The 15726-nt window shown below is 41.7% G+C and overlaps 1 protein-coding gene and 1 long non-coding RNA gene across 12 annotated transcripts in view; both read right to left on the bottom strand.

Annotated features, from left to right (window-relative positions):
* Nucleotides 1-812: 812 nt before the first annotated feature.
* Nucleotides 813-7039, bottom strand: LOC120740189. The gene is made up of 3 exons (XR_005697329.1): nt 5546-7039; nt 4417-4556; nt 813-1283 (listed from the first exon to the last, which is right to left on the bottom strand). It is a non-coding gene; the product is annotated as an uncharacterized LOC120740189 (long non-coding RNA).
* Nucleotides 7040-11284: 4245 nt separating this feature from the next.
* The window catches only part of fgfr3 (fibroblast growth factor receptor 3), a 64784-nt gene continuing 60342 nt past the window's right edge, over nt 11285-15726 (bottom strand). For 10 of the 11 annotated variants that reach the window (XM_040042326.1, XM_040042331.1, XM_040042333.1 and 7 more), the window contains exons 16-18: nt 14354-14491; nt 13250-13355; nt 11285-12943 (exon numbers count right to left, since the gene is read on the bottom strand). In XM_040042326.1, coding sequence (XP_039898260.1) covers nt 12779-12943; nt 13250-13355; nt 14354-14491 — 409 coding nt within the window. In that variant the 3' untranslated portion in view covers nt 11285-12778. The remainder of the gene's footprint in view (nt 12944-13249; nt 13356-14353; nt 14492-15726) is intronic. The other variant, XM_040042332.1, reaches the window with a different exon arrangement.

The following is a 15726-nucleotide window of genomic DNA, read 5'->3' as shown; positions in this document are numbered from 1 at the left end:
ATGTATCACACAACACTTTGTGGGTGTTGCGTTAGCAGCAGTGGATAGCTGCTTCTGGCCTGGTACAAACCAGTTAACCTGAACACTGGATTTTCAAAGTATCCAAAGTGAAGCTATAGTGCTTACTAGGAATAGCACACACAGATGGGGTCACACAGGAAGCAACTTGCTCAGTGTATATCACTGTAGCTGATGGTTGGTAATTAGTGGACACCACTTGCGTAGATAAACATCTGATGAACATACTGTATCACCCTGCCATATGTCAATCAATGGCATCCTTTGCTGTTGCTCACTGTGTTAACTGTTCATGGCAGGCCAAAATGACTGACACTGGGAAATGTCCTGGTTCTCTGGACAGGCAGTCCACCACTGGTCACTTTGGTGAAAGTGTTACTAAACAGACTTTTGGAGTTGTTGGGTGCTTATCTATTGCTCTAGTGAGACAGCTACCAGCTAGTTTTTTTCCTCACAAAAATAGTGTGTAGCTTTCTAAAAAAATAATGTGAATTTTACGTATTGTCTTTCCCAGCTAGCAACATTAGCACTGTGCTCTCTGCACTGAATCATAGTTGTTATTAATCTCTGGCTCTCTTCCACAGCATGTCTTTTATCCTGTCGTCCTTCTCTCTCCCCAACCGGTCATCGCAGATGGCCCCGCCCCTCCCTGAGCCTGGTTCTGCCAGAGGTTTCTTCCTGTTAAAAGGGAGTTTTTCCTTCCCACTGTCGCCAAAGTGCTTGCTCATATAGGGGGCCATTTAATTGTTGGGTTTTTCTCTGTATGTATTATTGTAGGGTCTACCTTACAATATAAAGCGCCTTGAGGCGACTGATGTTGTGATTTGGCGCTCTATAAATAAAACTGAATTGACTTGAATAGTTAATCCATTTTAAACAAAGCACTGGTTAGTACATATCCACCAAGAGTTTTGGAGACGTACAACATGTTCTTTTGTCCTAATGATGACACACTTTGTCTGTGGTAAGACTGAGAGCCTCTCTTTATACTTCGTCATATAAACATAATGTATGACATAAAATACAAAACAGTTCTCCACAGTTCAAACAATGCGGTCAATGCAATTTCAGAATCATGATCGGTAATTTTGCACTGGCAGATCAACACACATGCCAACACAAATGTTTGTGCACTCCAAAAACAAAAAACCCTTCCAGCCATCCATTCACCCCTGTTTACAATGAGCTAAGTTCAGGCTGTGTGTCCTTACCTCATTATCACCTGTCCCTCAAGCACTGTGGGCGGAGCTCTGATAGCTTCTCTCCTGAAATAGAAAACACAATCAAAAACGAAATCTATGCTACGTTCAGTCACACAGTAAGACTTAAATTTGAATTTGTTTGAAATATTATACAGATTCTTGATTTTTTGTCATTTAATGCTCTTTAATCACTTAAACAGTTATTTTACCTCTTTAACCAATTGTTGCTTCTGCGCCCGCCACTCTAGAAGCCAGCTTTTAGAAGGGCATCTAGCTAAGCGAAGACAAACCTATGTTGGTCCCTAAACTATCATCAAGTCTATTCCTGCTTTTCAGTGGGACAGCAGTTCTCCAAGGAGTGCTGAAAACCGGATTGTTTTACACACACCTGTTTCAAAATGTCACTCAGCTACACGCTTGTCTCAGAGGGAGCGCAGTTAATCGCTGATTTGGCACACTTACAGTGACAACATACCAAGGTCCAGTTTCAGGAACTCAGTCGCGCACTCACAAAACAAACTGTCATTCTTACAGTCTCCCACACGCATGTAGTGTTTCAGACTTGGATGCACACAGATAAACGCACACACACAATTCAAAAACTTTTGCAGAAACATGTACATTATGCTAATGTCACAGGCACACAGCGTATGTAACAGACACTGAGACCTCATGATGAGACAAACAGTCCCTCTGCTCCGCAGACATCTTTGATTTTCCTCCCAATGTTGACTCACAGTCAAACTGTGCGAAACACATAAGGCTGCGTTTTCAAAGCCAGCCTGAAACGTGCAATTATTTTCAGTTGCCTGCAAAAAAAAAAAAAGGAAAAAAAAAGACCCACAGTTTGTATATACTGGAACGCTTTGTGAAGCTTTGTGGCTTTGACTGAATGGGAAACAATTAAAGAACTTTTTGGCAGCACATGAAGCCAGACAGCGATAAAAATGGCCAAGCTTTTCAGCACGGGCGAGGCCTCTCAGTTTGGCCTGTCAGGAGGTCTGAGAATCTTCCAGAAAACTTTCCTCCTGGTCTCCCTGGGTTTCATTATTTAGGGACAAAAATACAAAAGTTCTGCTGCTGTACTCATTTCACGTTTGTTAAATATTAGTTATCAGAGCTAATTTACGTGAAAGGCATTAATCATGCTGTAGCTAGCCACTGTAACGTTGTAACTGCATGACTTATTATGCTATTTTTATTCATGTGTCTTTTAGAGACTCCCAGTGGTCTCCTTCAAACCTTGAGGCAAGTGAACTAATCTGACTGTCGTATTGAATATTTTCTGTGCAGTGATTAATCTCTTTTTGGGAAGGTTTCACAGACAAGGTTCAAGCCTAGTTGCAAAGACTCATCTTAAAATAGCTCTAAATTTAGCCTGTTCTGGATTAAACAGATCCAGTCTCAAGATGGGGGCTAGAAGCTACTCTGGGCCTACGCCGAGGCTTTAATTAATCCTTCAAGGTGGTAGCTTCAACTTCGGCTTTGCAAATTTGTGAGGGCTCATTGACAACCCTGGGTATTTAAATGAGCATTGACATGCACTGCAAAGACCTGCCTCATGACTGCTCTAGTTGTTGAAAGGACGATTCTATTGAAATGTTTGACAACATAAACTTTTCAACATTTTCTAAAATCTGGAATCCATCATAATGAAACTGGTTTTATGTGTTGCCAGAAAAACAGCTGTGTGCAGAATTGTCTAATAGTCTGCAGGGTCCTTTTTTAATGCAAAGTTTTATTTTTATTTTTTATTTTTTTTTTTTAATGACATCAGAAACAGCAGTATGCGACATTACGTGATGGCAGAGCTTCAGTTCATCCTTTGTCATTTTTTTTTTTTTTTTTTTTTTTTTTCTTTTTAATAAATAGGACAGGGGGAATGAATGAGAGAAAGAGAGAGAGAGAAAGAGAGAAAACCAAAGGGGAGAAGAGACGGTGAGAAGGGGGGGGAAGAGAGAGAAAAAAAACAAAAACAAAAACAAAAAAAAAAAAAAAAAAAAAAAAAAAAAAAAAAAACTCCTGGGTCACCTGTATGGAAAAAAAAAAAAAAAAAAAACAAACAAACAGAGGAGACAGCAAACAACAAAGAGCAACATAATAATAAAGAAAACAAAGCACCATCACAATAAACTAGCTAGTCATAGATATCAATAGTTACTAAATAATAAACGATATTGTGCAGCACGCAAGATAGACAGCGCACAATGTGCTTTGAGGCAGCAGCCAAGAAAGCTGTAGTCCGCGTCTGTGAATACCCGTGTGTACACCTGTGTGCATACCTGTGTGGATCAGCATGCTTGCATTCCAAAGGTTTCTCCATGTAACGATCTGCTAGGGAGTGTGGGGGGGCCACAGCCCCGTCCTCCAGGGCATGAAGCAGGTATGGAGGAGATCAAGACTCCAGACATCCAGAGGCCCCCAGAACACAAGAGACCAAGGAAGACCAACAGAGGGGCAGCCGCGCCACTGTCCCAGTAAGAGCTGAGGAGAGTCCCAGATGAGGGCTCACTCAGCAGCCGCGGAGCAGAAGCCAGGGGGAGTTGCAGTGACGCGCCCGTGAGCTCCGCCGGCAGCCAGCTGTGCCTGAGTGACCGAGCCCCAGGCCGAGAGGCCGGGGCCACCCCACCTCCGGAGTGGCCCGAGCGAGCCCCAGGCTCCAGGCCCCGATAAGCGGCCGCCAAGGAGTGAGCGGTGTGTACCCAGACGCCCACCCCCAGACACAAAGAACCACCAACGCACCGACACCTGAGGGAGTCCGCCACTGGCAGGGGAGTTAATGCAAAGTTTTAGAGAAAGATGGTTCCAGCTTCTTCTTCTGAGGAAGATGACGGAGAGCACGATTGTGTGTTTTTGTTTTGGAAAAATCCGTGTTTTTAATGCGCTGTCACTCAGTGCATTTTTACGAGCGTGTTTGTTGCAACAGTAGAACTCTGGTTTGATAAACTGACCCTCGAGTACAAATTCATGTGTTTGTCGCCTTCCTAACTAGTGCGCCTTCTTTTTCCTCAGAGACTATGGGCTCTTTTAATATGAAGATTTCTGTTTGGTAGCTGTGTCATAGCTGTACAACCGACTCATAACACCAGTGATGATGCTCGAAATCAAGGTTGGGGCATCCCCGTGCCTGATGACGCTGCTGTTCCTTTGAAGTCAGGAGCCACGGCACAAAGAATCAACCAAGTGACACACTCACAATGTCAGCAGTTTCCATGGCAGTGAACCAACAATCCCGAGGCGCACTTCCCTCAAATTCTTGAAAAGTTTCAAGGGTTTGTCACCATGGTAGATTGCCCTGATGTCGGGTAACTTTCTGCCTCCTTTGAAATAGGAAACCTGCAAAAAAATGTAATTGGGCTAAATGATTTATTTATCATAGGGCTTTAGTAACATTTCAAAGTTCTCCTCAGTAGATTTTGCTCGCTGCTCTGTGCAGCCATATTTGATAGCAAGGCAATTGCAGAGCTTGCCTGGTGAGAGGTAACCTGTCACAGCCATTTCAAACTGACCACGACTGGTCTCAGACCAGTGGGAAAAGGTTTATAAGTAATTGTCTAATTTATAAACGGAGAAAGACTGCCAACTCGTTACAGTCTGAGTCAGTCTGTGCCAATGAGTGCAACTTTTCTGTGCAACATCTCTTTGCAACAGTGGACTGAATTCAGTTGGTTGCCAAATGGTTCTATTCTGTTTATATATCCATATAACAGAAAGCTTGCCAAGTGCCTATGCCATTTTGCAGTTAACTTGCCATCACACAGTAACTCCATCACTATTTTCACATTTATGAAGTTCTGGGGAGATTCTGAATGTCTTGCCAGAACATTCACAGAAAAATAAATTGTATGTAGACGGCAACAGATTTTGCCGTTCGTCACCATATTGTTGCAGACAGATTACTTGTAATTGACCAATATGACCGTATTTAATCACAAACTAATAGACACGTAGTAGACTGACTGTCTTATTGTTGCTTTATCTTCTTGAGTGACCAAAGTTGACTCCACGTGGTCAGAGACCTGGAGCTCACCTTCAAAGCAGCCATTTGAAAGACAAAGAAATGGCAAGTTCATTGCACTTTTGATCTTGTTGTTGTCTCCAACCACTGTTTCCCCTAATGTGACGGCAGCACTTATCAGACTCACAGATTAAACAGTCTCAGGGAACAAAACGTAAATGATGTCCAAACTGGAAGTCCACAGATGCAGTTCTTTAATGCAGTTTTTTCCTGAAGCAACTGTTTCTCATCATTTTACACTTGATAACATGTGCACTGTTTTACATGAAAAGATACAGATCTGTAGCTGGATGATTAGAAGACTCACCACTTCTGCTTTAGAGAAGTGAAACAAATATCCATCCCTTTATATCTGCTTTGCAGTTACCCCTCCTCGACTCCAGCTCCTCCTGTGCTGAGAGGTGGATTAAAGGTCTAACAGGAGCCTAAAGTGGGAGTGTAAGTTTGATGAACTGCAGCTGAGACTGTAGTTAGCTGAGAGCAGGGAGGAGAAACCAAAGGGAAAAGGAGAAGGAGAAGAAGGGGAAATGGGAAGTCAACAGGAGGAGGAGGAGAAAAGTGGGGGTAGAGGGTGTGTGCGTAAGTGTGTGTGTCTGGGGGATGGCGTGGAGTGGAAAGCGTCCAGTAGCACAAACACCTCTGAAACAGAAACATCCATTTAGCAGTAAAAACAAGCCCCCCTCACAAGACCTCCATGAATGGGCCACTTCAGCAGGCCGAGGAAGTTCCAACGAGGGGCAGGATGTTCCCCTCAGGACGCACTTGAGACGGGCTGAGGGCCAAAAGCCTGAATACATAGACCCCTCTCTCTCCCTCTGTCACTGTCCAGCTTTGCCCTCCCACCCTGGCCATGCCTTCAGTACCCCTCTGAAAAAAATCTTCCCCTCCTACCAGCCATTTACTGAGCTGCAGCCAGTGAGGCGGCGAGGGAGGGCGTGGAACCATGCTCAGCAAACAAAGACAGAGAGGCAAAGACTTTACTTGATTAAAGAGCAGTTAAGATGCTATGAGAGGCTAATTTGTTCACTGTGTGACAGAATCAACAGGAACTGGGGCAACAAAATCTCTGCTCACTGCATTTCCTGTTGCACTTTAAAGGTGTTATTCAAATTCTCAGCATCTTTAGTTTCCCTCTCTGCATGCTGTACACATACTATGTCATGATAATATACACATTTTACTGAAGAAAACAATTAATTATTGTAATTAAATTGTAATAACACATCTTCACATTCAGCTGATTTACATACCTGCATGTACTGGTTTTGGACCTTTAAGTTTAGCCCCTACCTTGGAGGAGACGAGGTCATAATATACAAAGAATTTCTTTGTCATAAAGCTAACTGGACGCACTCTATTACAAATTAAACATCACCACAATAACCAGTGCGGTCACTGTCTTTGCTCGGCATCCTTGGTTTGCTGACTCGGCTTGTTAATCAATCAGCATTTGACTTTCACACAGCGCCATTGTTGCTGGACAACGGAAGTGTGTCTCTGTGTTGGTCGAATTCCCATAATCCTCCTCTGTACATATAAGAGCCTCTTTATGCAGAGTGGCATAAACGCTCGGTCTCTTATTTCTCTTCAAGCTCCTTTAAATAAGATAATAACACAGTAATGTGTCCACTTGTTGATGGAGATATTCGGGAATCGAAGGAAACAATACCATCCAGTAATGACAGTTATCTGTAGTTGCTTTTTACTTGACTGAAAAACCGTGTTTAGGTATTGCTAAAGACAGTATGGCAGCACGCTGGTGCAATGGTTAGCACTGTTGCAGCACATGCAGTTAGTGAGGTTAGGTTAATTAGTTAATCTAAATTGCCCGTAGATATGAATGTGAGTGAGAATGGTTGTCTGCTTCTATGTGTTGGCTCTACGACAGACTGGTGACCTGTCCAGGGTGTACCCTGCCTCTCGACCTATGGTACCTGTGATAGGCTACAGACCCTCCGTGACCATGAATTGGATAAATGGAAGAGGATGGTGCATGGATATTTATTTTTAGCCATGCTTGTGACACGGCCTGAAGGGTTGGCCCTACAAACTGAGTATATCTAATGCTGAAGTCTTTGTTGGCCAATTTTCCTCTGCATGCAAAAACAAGTATATTTGTGTAGAAATCAGTGACAAAAATGACAAAAAATGTTGGCTTTTCATGTTTGTAACACATTTTTGTTTTCATGATCTCATAATAAAAAATATCATGATAGTCATTTTGTAAATTATGTTTCCTTTTAGAGTAAAATCAGCTTGGCTACCCCATGATGGCTACCTCATTGTTGATAAGTTGCCATCAAATTGACCCCTGAGCATCGTTTAAATGCCACAGTTTAAATGAGCATTGCTTACCGTGTCCTTTACACCACAGTGTTATCCTGACATAAGGCACCATGTCACAAACCTCAAATTACTGTACCTTAAACTGGTTTCTCAAGCATGACAATGACTTCGCTGAATGCAACTGGCCTTCGCAGTGATCCGGTCTCAGTCCACCTTTGGGATATGGTAGAAAACAAGATTTATATCATGGACGTAAACCGACAAGTCTGCAAAATTTGTCAGGAATGTTTCTGAAGGCAAAATAAGGCTGAACTGGGTACTAGTGACATGGATGTAGTAAAGTCTCCAGTGAGTGTGTTTCTTTGCAGCAACTTCTTTGTCTTTGTTAAAGTCTTGCATTTCATCCCTCAGTTATGTAAGTTTGCGTAGAAGGGAAAAGTCCCGCAATCTGAGTCTGTACTGACAACGTTCAGACGAAACAACCTGAGACAGCGGGCAAACAAACATGCTGACATTTGTACTTTTGTGGTATTTTAGCTCCATTTCATTGACATACACTTCCAAACTTCTACCATGAATCATAAAATCTGTCTGGGGTTTTTAATGTTTGACTCGTTTTTTGCCACAGGAACAGTTTGTTTTTGCAAATTCATACTCTTAGCGACAGACACACTGCTGACAGCAAACGCTATTATATTGTTTATTGAAAACGTTTTTTTTTTTTGACAGCATAGTTTGTCAGGCACAGAGACACAGAGAGAGAGAGAAAGTGAGAGAGAGAGACATAAAGAGAGAGTTGTGGAAAGTTGTTTTGTTTGCTCAGAGGGGGTGTGATGGTGGAATGTTACAGAGGATTCACCATGAGCAGAACAGGTACGTTACAACAAAAGCTATGAATTACACACACGCTAAAAAAAAAAATCAAATAATGCCAAATGGTTAGTTCCACCTTTCTATGTTAGAAACATGAATACAGAGGGAGGAAAAATAAATAGTGCGGGATTGTGAAAAAAAAATAAAATCTGAGGATAACTTTTGCAAAAAAACACAAAACCCCCGACAAACAAACCCTGCAGAATGCAAAATGGCGGAAATAAAACAAATGCATGAAAACGATACTTACAAAACAGCTCTAATCGTGCATACTTAAGCAACGTAAAAGCGCATTTCAAACTATAAATTATGCTGGACTAACTCATCGCGAGGTTAGAACTATATGAAGCGTAGAGAAAAATGAAAATAGTGCGGAGCTGCTTGACAACTTACTGAAAAAAAACAATCCACGTGAGAAAGGACGTGAATGTTTGGGTGTAGTTGTGCAATATAGGGAAGGAAAGACGTATACTTAAGATGACACCCCTCCCCTCCTGATCGGAAACGGGAGAATAAATAAATAAATCCGAGCAGTGACCGCAAGCGTTTAAAGGTCAACGCGTGACTGTAAGTACAGTAAGAGTCTCTCCCTGCTGAGGCTGTGGGGGTTGTTCAGTTTAGTAGCAAAGCAACCATATTCACTCAAATATATGTGTTGTTTTTAATGTGTCGCAGATACTTCTGCACAATAATACGGAAACGTCTCCACTAAAACTCCCGATTCCGATTTTATTTGAATTTTGAAACACCGTCACATTTTATAGAAGATTTATTATCTTTGATAGATGTGTTTGACAGGTTGCTGAAATCACATGACTCAAAATCAAAACCGTGGAAACGAGGTCCTGGTTATTGCCAAAAATGGGACACGTCTTAAAAACAACACATTCATTTTAAGAGTGATGAAACAGAGAGAGCCCATCAGTGTCAAGGGTAAAAAGCTCGACATGGACACAGAAATAACATGAAAAATAAAAGATAAACTATGCCAGGAGCCAATCCTGATGGGGAGCATCAGCATCTAGTACAATTACTACTCTACATCATCGTCACCATCATCTTCTTCTTCTGGCTCTTTAATGAATAACAACACTGAAAAACTGAAATAGTTAAGAATAAAAATACTCTCACCATAGGGAAAGCTTTTACCCAGCATGGAAGAATAAATACAACAAAACATCATCTGTTTCATTAGATCCATCCAACCTTTTACCGAAGTGCCTTTTTTGTTTGTTTTGTTCACTTGGGAAAGAAAAGAAATAAAAAAATCAGGCTAATAGTTGCCCGCTTCTAGTGAGAACTTTATTTTGGTAATTATACATTCAAAATGTGATCAAAATGAACCAAATATTTCCAGGCACTTTACAGATTTGGGCCAAAAACTGTTCTGAAAACAGAAATAACTACGACTTTGTGTGGCTGCTCACTATGCAAAGGCCTTGTTTCAGTGCTCTACCAGTGAAGCAATCAATTAAAATATGAATTTTCACACTTTAAAGTACTTCAGGTGAGGTGAGGGATGACCACATGTTTAAAGTCATCTCACACACTGAAGCGAGGCCTTTGCAGAGCGGCGTGTCTGCACCTTTTCCATTTAGCAGCGACTAAAATGTGTTAGTGAACCCTTCAATGCCACTTGAACGTTGCTTTCCCTTTTGTGACTTTTCTGAAAACAGATTCTGTAAACATTTCAATGCTTTTGCTTTTTTGGGGGAGGGAGGAGTCAGCTAGACAGATGACTGCATTAAAAAAAAGAAAGAAAAACAAAAACAAAATAAAAAGATGGATCCATCCATCTTGGAAATCCCATGATCCTTCCCTGCACGTGTAAACCTCTGCCCGCCTACATTCACCAGTGCAGTATTTGGTTCAGAGATATGAAGAATTTGATAAAATAGACTTTTAAGACTAATTTGGCACTTTTCTCAACAAATGGAAATTGAAGAAGGACCCACCACAGAGTCTCATTCAACAAACCAATATTTATATATTTATATATATATATATATATATATACTGTATATATAGTTTCTTTTGTTGCCGTGTGATCTGTAAGTCGCACAGCATGCCTTCATTTCAGTATTAATACTACAGAGCAGCGATAAAATCTCAAGCGTTTGGGCAGAGTGCTTTTTTTCCTCACACTCAAGCACAAAAGGACAACAGCTTTACATTTCTGCCTTCAAGCTGATCTTTTCATCCGTGAAAGTGTACACAGGCGCTCAGAGTTTTGAGACTGAACGCAGCTTGTTAGCGCTGACCCTGTGACCTTTACGAGTTAAGCAATTGAAGCCTTCAGAAGCATGTTTAAAAAAAAAAAAATCCCCCTATAATTACGTTAAATCTTTTCAAACAACACCAGCTACAGGCGATGCAACTTGAATTCCTCTTTTTGGTCATTTTTAGACTACGAAACAAGTGACATTTAACAATTACACATGAAGAAGCCCATTTCTAACCCTCATCGTAGCTGCTAATCTTAACCCTAACCCTCTACAGAAAACTGTCAATACAGGCTAACACCTTCATGTTTGCAGGTGAGATGTTACTCTGACACCAGCCTTTGTGGTCAGATGTAAAAAATGACTATAATGCCAAAACTTGGAAGAATAATTGATCCAGATGGCTGCCCCTCCCTCAGCCTGGATCTAGCAGAAGTCTTCCTGTTAAAAGGGAGTTTGTCCTTCCCGCTGTCGCCAAGTGCTCGCTCTGATTGTTGGGTTTTTCTCCGTATTATTGTAGTTTCTTCACCTTACAATATAAAGCGCCTCGAGAAGACTGTTGTGATTTGGTGATTACATAAATTGAACTGAAATAATAGAAGCAAACACATTAATCTTTTCATGGCCTGAACAGTAAAACAGTTCAAACAGGAGGATTTTTTTTCCCTTACAAAGGGTCTGAAGGCTTCTTATGATTCACAGCTAGTCATTGTTGTTGACGTTCAATATGTGTTTAAGTACTAGAAGGTCTCCCCGGTACGCATCTCCTGCTTTTTCTTGCCCAGCAAGAGTTAATCGTCGCTTTGATACGGCAAACGCTAACTTTTCTAAACCAGAACTCAGAACTCATTGGAAACATCCGGCTCTCCTCAGCAGGAGCCTTCAGCCTTCGTGAGTCCTCCTCCGGCAGTCAAATCGCACTCTCTCGCTCTCAAAACAAAACAAAACAAATCATCTTCGTGTCATACATTCTAAACTGTAAACAAACCAATAAAAAGATGGATCAGAAACCAGAGGAGTCTGCCAGTTGTGAAAATAATATCGCAGTTTGGTTGTAAAATAAGTTACAAAAACAAAAGGAAAAAACCCATTGAAATAGAAATCTTTGCGTACAGTACTAAAAATCCTAAACTAGACCTTTCGAACTTAAGAACCACATGTTAAGTCTATAAATATCTTTACAAATATACACGTTAATTACTCAAATAAACCTTTTCTGATTAAGTGTTTTACACGTTCATGACAGTGTCTCCTAGATTGCAAAGTTTCCAATCCTAAAACAATATCTTGTCTTTTAAGTACACGGCTGTGGACAGCATTATGATACATATTTGCATTTATATATTTACAATAAATCACTTTGTAGATACATTTTTAAAAAACCCCTCATAACCTCGCTGTTCTTATTACTGAATGGCCCTGAAGCTTTGCCTCATCTTTGATGAGGAAAATTTGTTCCATGATTATCACTTTTTCTTTTTCCCAGGAAGCTAAAATGCGGATGATGGCGTACACGTTCACGAGGAAACGCTCACGTGATCCTCTCTGTTGCTGAACGTCTTCTAGTAACTCTGCGGAAGAACAAATCCTGTCATTGAGCTCACGCTGGCTTTGCTGGTATCTCGTTCATCAATTTTCTTTCAGATCGCTTTATTGCGATAAAAGGGCTCCGTGTAGTAAAAAAAAACAAACCGAAAATCGGAGGACCCCCACCCACTGGATCACCAACAAGTCACTCATCAATGCCCTTCATTTCCTCCTCCTAAATCCAGTCTCAGGAGGTTTAATCCCAGTAGGCACGGAATGGTTTCACCCCACAGATTGTCTGTAACAAAAGACTGGCCCGAGTACAAAAATATAATTTCATTTCTGAAAAGAAGAACACAAACATGGTTCAACGGCAAGAAAAAAAAATCCTTCAATGTTTAAAGAGAGTTCTTGGGGATGAGGAGAAAAAGAAAACACGAAACAGAGCTTTGTCGGAGAGTTTAAGACAAATCAAAAAGAGCTGAAGCACTGTGGAAGTATTGCATGCTGAGTTTTCTTTTTTTTCTTTTTTGTCCCTCTCCGTATCTTGAGGTGCTTGAGTCAGTGAGCGGTGATATTTCTGTCACAAACTGTGAGAAGAGGTTAATGTCCGACCTCCTCCGGCACAGGTTTTATGTCCTAATCACCCCGTTACTGGGAAGCTGTTTGGGAAGACAGGGCTCGTCAGGCAGCGGGTCGTGGGCGAACACGGAGTCGTCCCCTGAGGAGCAGGTGCTGTTGGAGTCCTGACAGGTGGGCGAGTACTGCTCGAAGGGCACCGACAGGTCCAGGTACTCCTGTCAGAGGAGAGGTCAGAGGTTAGACTCTGGTGTCACAGTCAAACTTTTTCACTTTTTGGTGGTCAGATGATTGGAAAAAAGTTTAGCGTATTATTCCAGGTCTTCAGAATATGAAATACTTTGGAAATGTTATGCTGCTTTACATTGTTCACTCACATGCAACTTCAAAAATACACCCAAACATCTAAAGAATCTCTCATTGCGACTCTTTAGCAGTGTTTTTATGGTTGGGTGATGCAATAAGCTGCGTGTGCTTTTATTTCTGGTGTTGTGTGTGTTCTGCAGCTTTGCAGGGAGACTTACGTCTGTGGAGGTCATTGACAAAATCCGGTCGTGATCTTCTACCAGCTGTCTGAAGGTCGGCCTCTGCGATGGCACAGCGTGCCAACACTCCCTCATGATCATGTACCTGGAATCCCAACAGCGAGGATTTAGTCACACTGCATCTCGTTCACTACATTCTCCGGTCTTAGATGGACTGTTTTTACTGTTTCGGGTTTTTTTAGCAGACTAGACATAACGCGCAAATAGTGTTTGAAAGGTCCCTATTAGGCTCATTTCCAGCTCCTTCTTTTTATTCTTAGCTTTGAGTGATTCACAGTTGAAAATTATCTCATATCTATATTGTACAGGGCCAACAAGCTGTTTGGTTCCCTTATACGAGGGGTGTCCAACTCCAGGCCTCAAGGGCCGGTGTCCTGCAGGCTTTAGATATCACCTTGGGTCAACAGCGGTCCGAACCCCCGGGCCGTCGTTTGGTACCGTGAGAGATGAGACTCGGGTGTGAAATTTAAGGTTTTCAGGGTTTTATCATTAACTTGGTTTCCCTGGATCTTTTCCTGTGTTGTAGTTGTGTGTCTTATTTTGAAAAAAATATTTACGTGTTACCATAGTGACCAGAGAGCATTAAGGGGCAGAGAGGAGGACGTTACTCTCTTGTTGGCGCATTTCAAAAGGGGATGCTGCTAATAAAGTTACACAATTACACAGTAAATTCTTGTTTATTATTATATTTACAAAATACCACAGTTTTCGTCCTATCATATCATTTTATTTTGTTGTATTTATCTGTGATGGATCAAGGGGACATCTAAAACCTGCAGGACACCGGCCCTTGAGGCCTGGAGTTGGACACCCCTGCCTTATACAAACATATTATGAATACAGTATTTTAATGACAGAACAACTCATTAAGACATCGAAACCCTCCTAACAAAAAACACTTCAAAAAAGGGGTATAAAGTTATGGCTTTCTGGGAATGTCAGCAAATGTATGACAGTATGACAGATAAACAGAATATTACTGAGGAACATAACAGGGCCCTGGTGTAATCTGCTGTTGTTTGGCTCATCTGGACAGCCTCCTGTAAACAAAGGCAACACACTTATACTCATGCAGACACCTACAGTTCATGGGTGCAGTTGGCAGGCTTGTCCATTCGATGTCCTTCCTTCAGCAGTTTAAAGAGTTCTTCCACTGGGATCCCTGGGTACGGCGAGCCTCCCAAGGTGAAGATCTCCCACAGCAGTACCCCATAAGACCACCTAAACAGCAGCGCAAACACACGAGGAATATAGATCAGAGGTCGTAGCGACGCCGCGGTCTAAGGCAGTCATAGTTCACACAGATGCGCTCTGTCCACCGATCGATCTGTTTGAAGGAAAAATCGATCCTCGGTAATGTTAACTGCACTCAATTTGAAAAAAATCCATTTGAAATTCTTATTGTTTCAGACAGCTGGTCAATATTTGTAAACAAACAAAAAAATCTACTTCTCTTGCCTCAAGCAAGAAAAAATACGAGTAAACGAAAGAAGGAGATGTAATCATCAGTTTGTTGTTTTGATGGCTTAAGAAAAAAACAACACAAAAAACGACGTGTGCACAAAAATCTTGTGGTAAATAGGCAGTTATTAACTATGGACGCAGATAATGATGTTTCCACAACACCAACACAGGCCTGACCTGAAGGGAGAAGCAGAGATAAATGGGAAAACTTATTATACAGCATCTAGCGTTAAAGCGCAGCTGCTATCTAAACCAAGCCATCATCTCTCTTTCTTTGTCTCTCGGTGGCAGCAGCTCCAATGAACCCCCGTATTATTTCTTAATGTCTAAAAAATGAGGGACAGTAATCATATAACGGGCAGTCTATTAACTCAGCATACTATTGTTTGGCTATTCGTCCAGTGAATCAGAATGAGTCCCCTCCTTCTATTGCAGCTCTCGCTAGGTCTAATCTAATTATCCGCGCTCTGGTCCAGAGGGTGAATAAATGAAAAAAAAAAACGGCCGCTACACTGGCTTAGCCGGCTGGTCCTAAATCCGAATACGGCGCACGCCTGAGACAGAGAGGGAGAGAGTCGGATGAAAGCCTGAGAGACGACTGTGGTGAAAAAGAGACATCAATATTCAAAGAGAGGGAAACATGTCAACAAATCAGGTGTTCAGGGTCACAGCAGGATAGTCGGAATCAGAAGGAAGAGCAGAAAAGAGTGGCTGCTTATATTTATTGATGGTTGCTAGGAATGAATATTCACAGGCTATTAGGTGACTAACAGGAGAAGAAGGCAATGAAGATATAAACACTTCATTCGGGCACCTGCAGCAACGGGAGCTGACAGTCTCGGAATCTCAATGCAAGCATCACCGATGGCTGATTTAGTGAGATTTAGAAGGATAATCACTTTGGGGAGGAATGAATATAATCCTGCATTTGGTGTGCTGGTTCAATGATAGCTGTGGCAATATCTATCGACTTCAAATGTGTTCATCAATCA

Source organism: Simochromis diagramma, unplaced genomic scaffold (assembly GCF_900408965.1).
Source record: "Simochromis diagramma unplaced genomic scaffold, fSimDia1.1 OVJJ01000304.1, whole genome shotgun sequence".
NCBI classification, from domain to species: Eukaryota; Metazoa; Chordata; class Actinopteri; order Cichliformes; family Cichlidae; genus Simochromis; species Simochromis diagramma.
The sequence above is the reverse complement of the archived record's forward strand: the minus strand, read 5'-3'. Positions and strand labels throughout refer to the sequence as shown.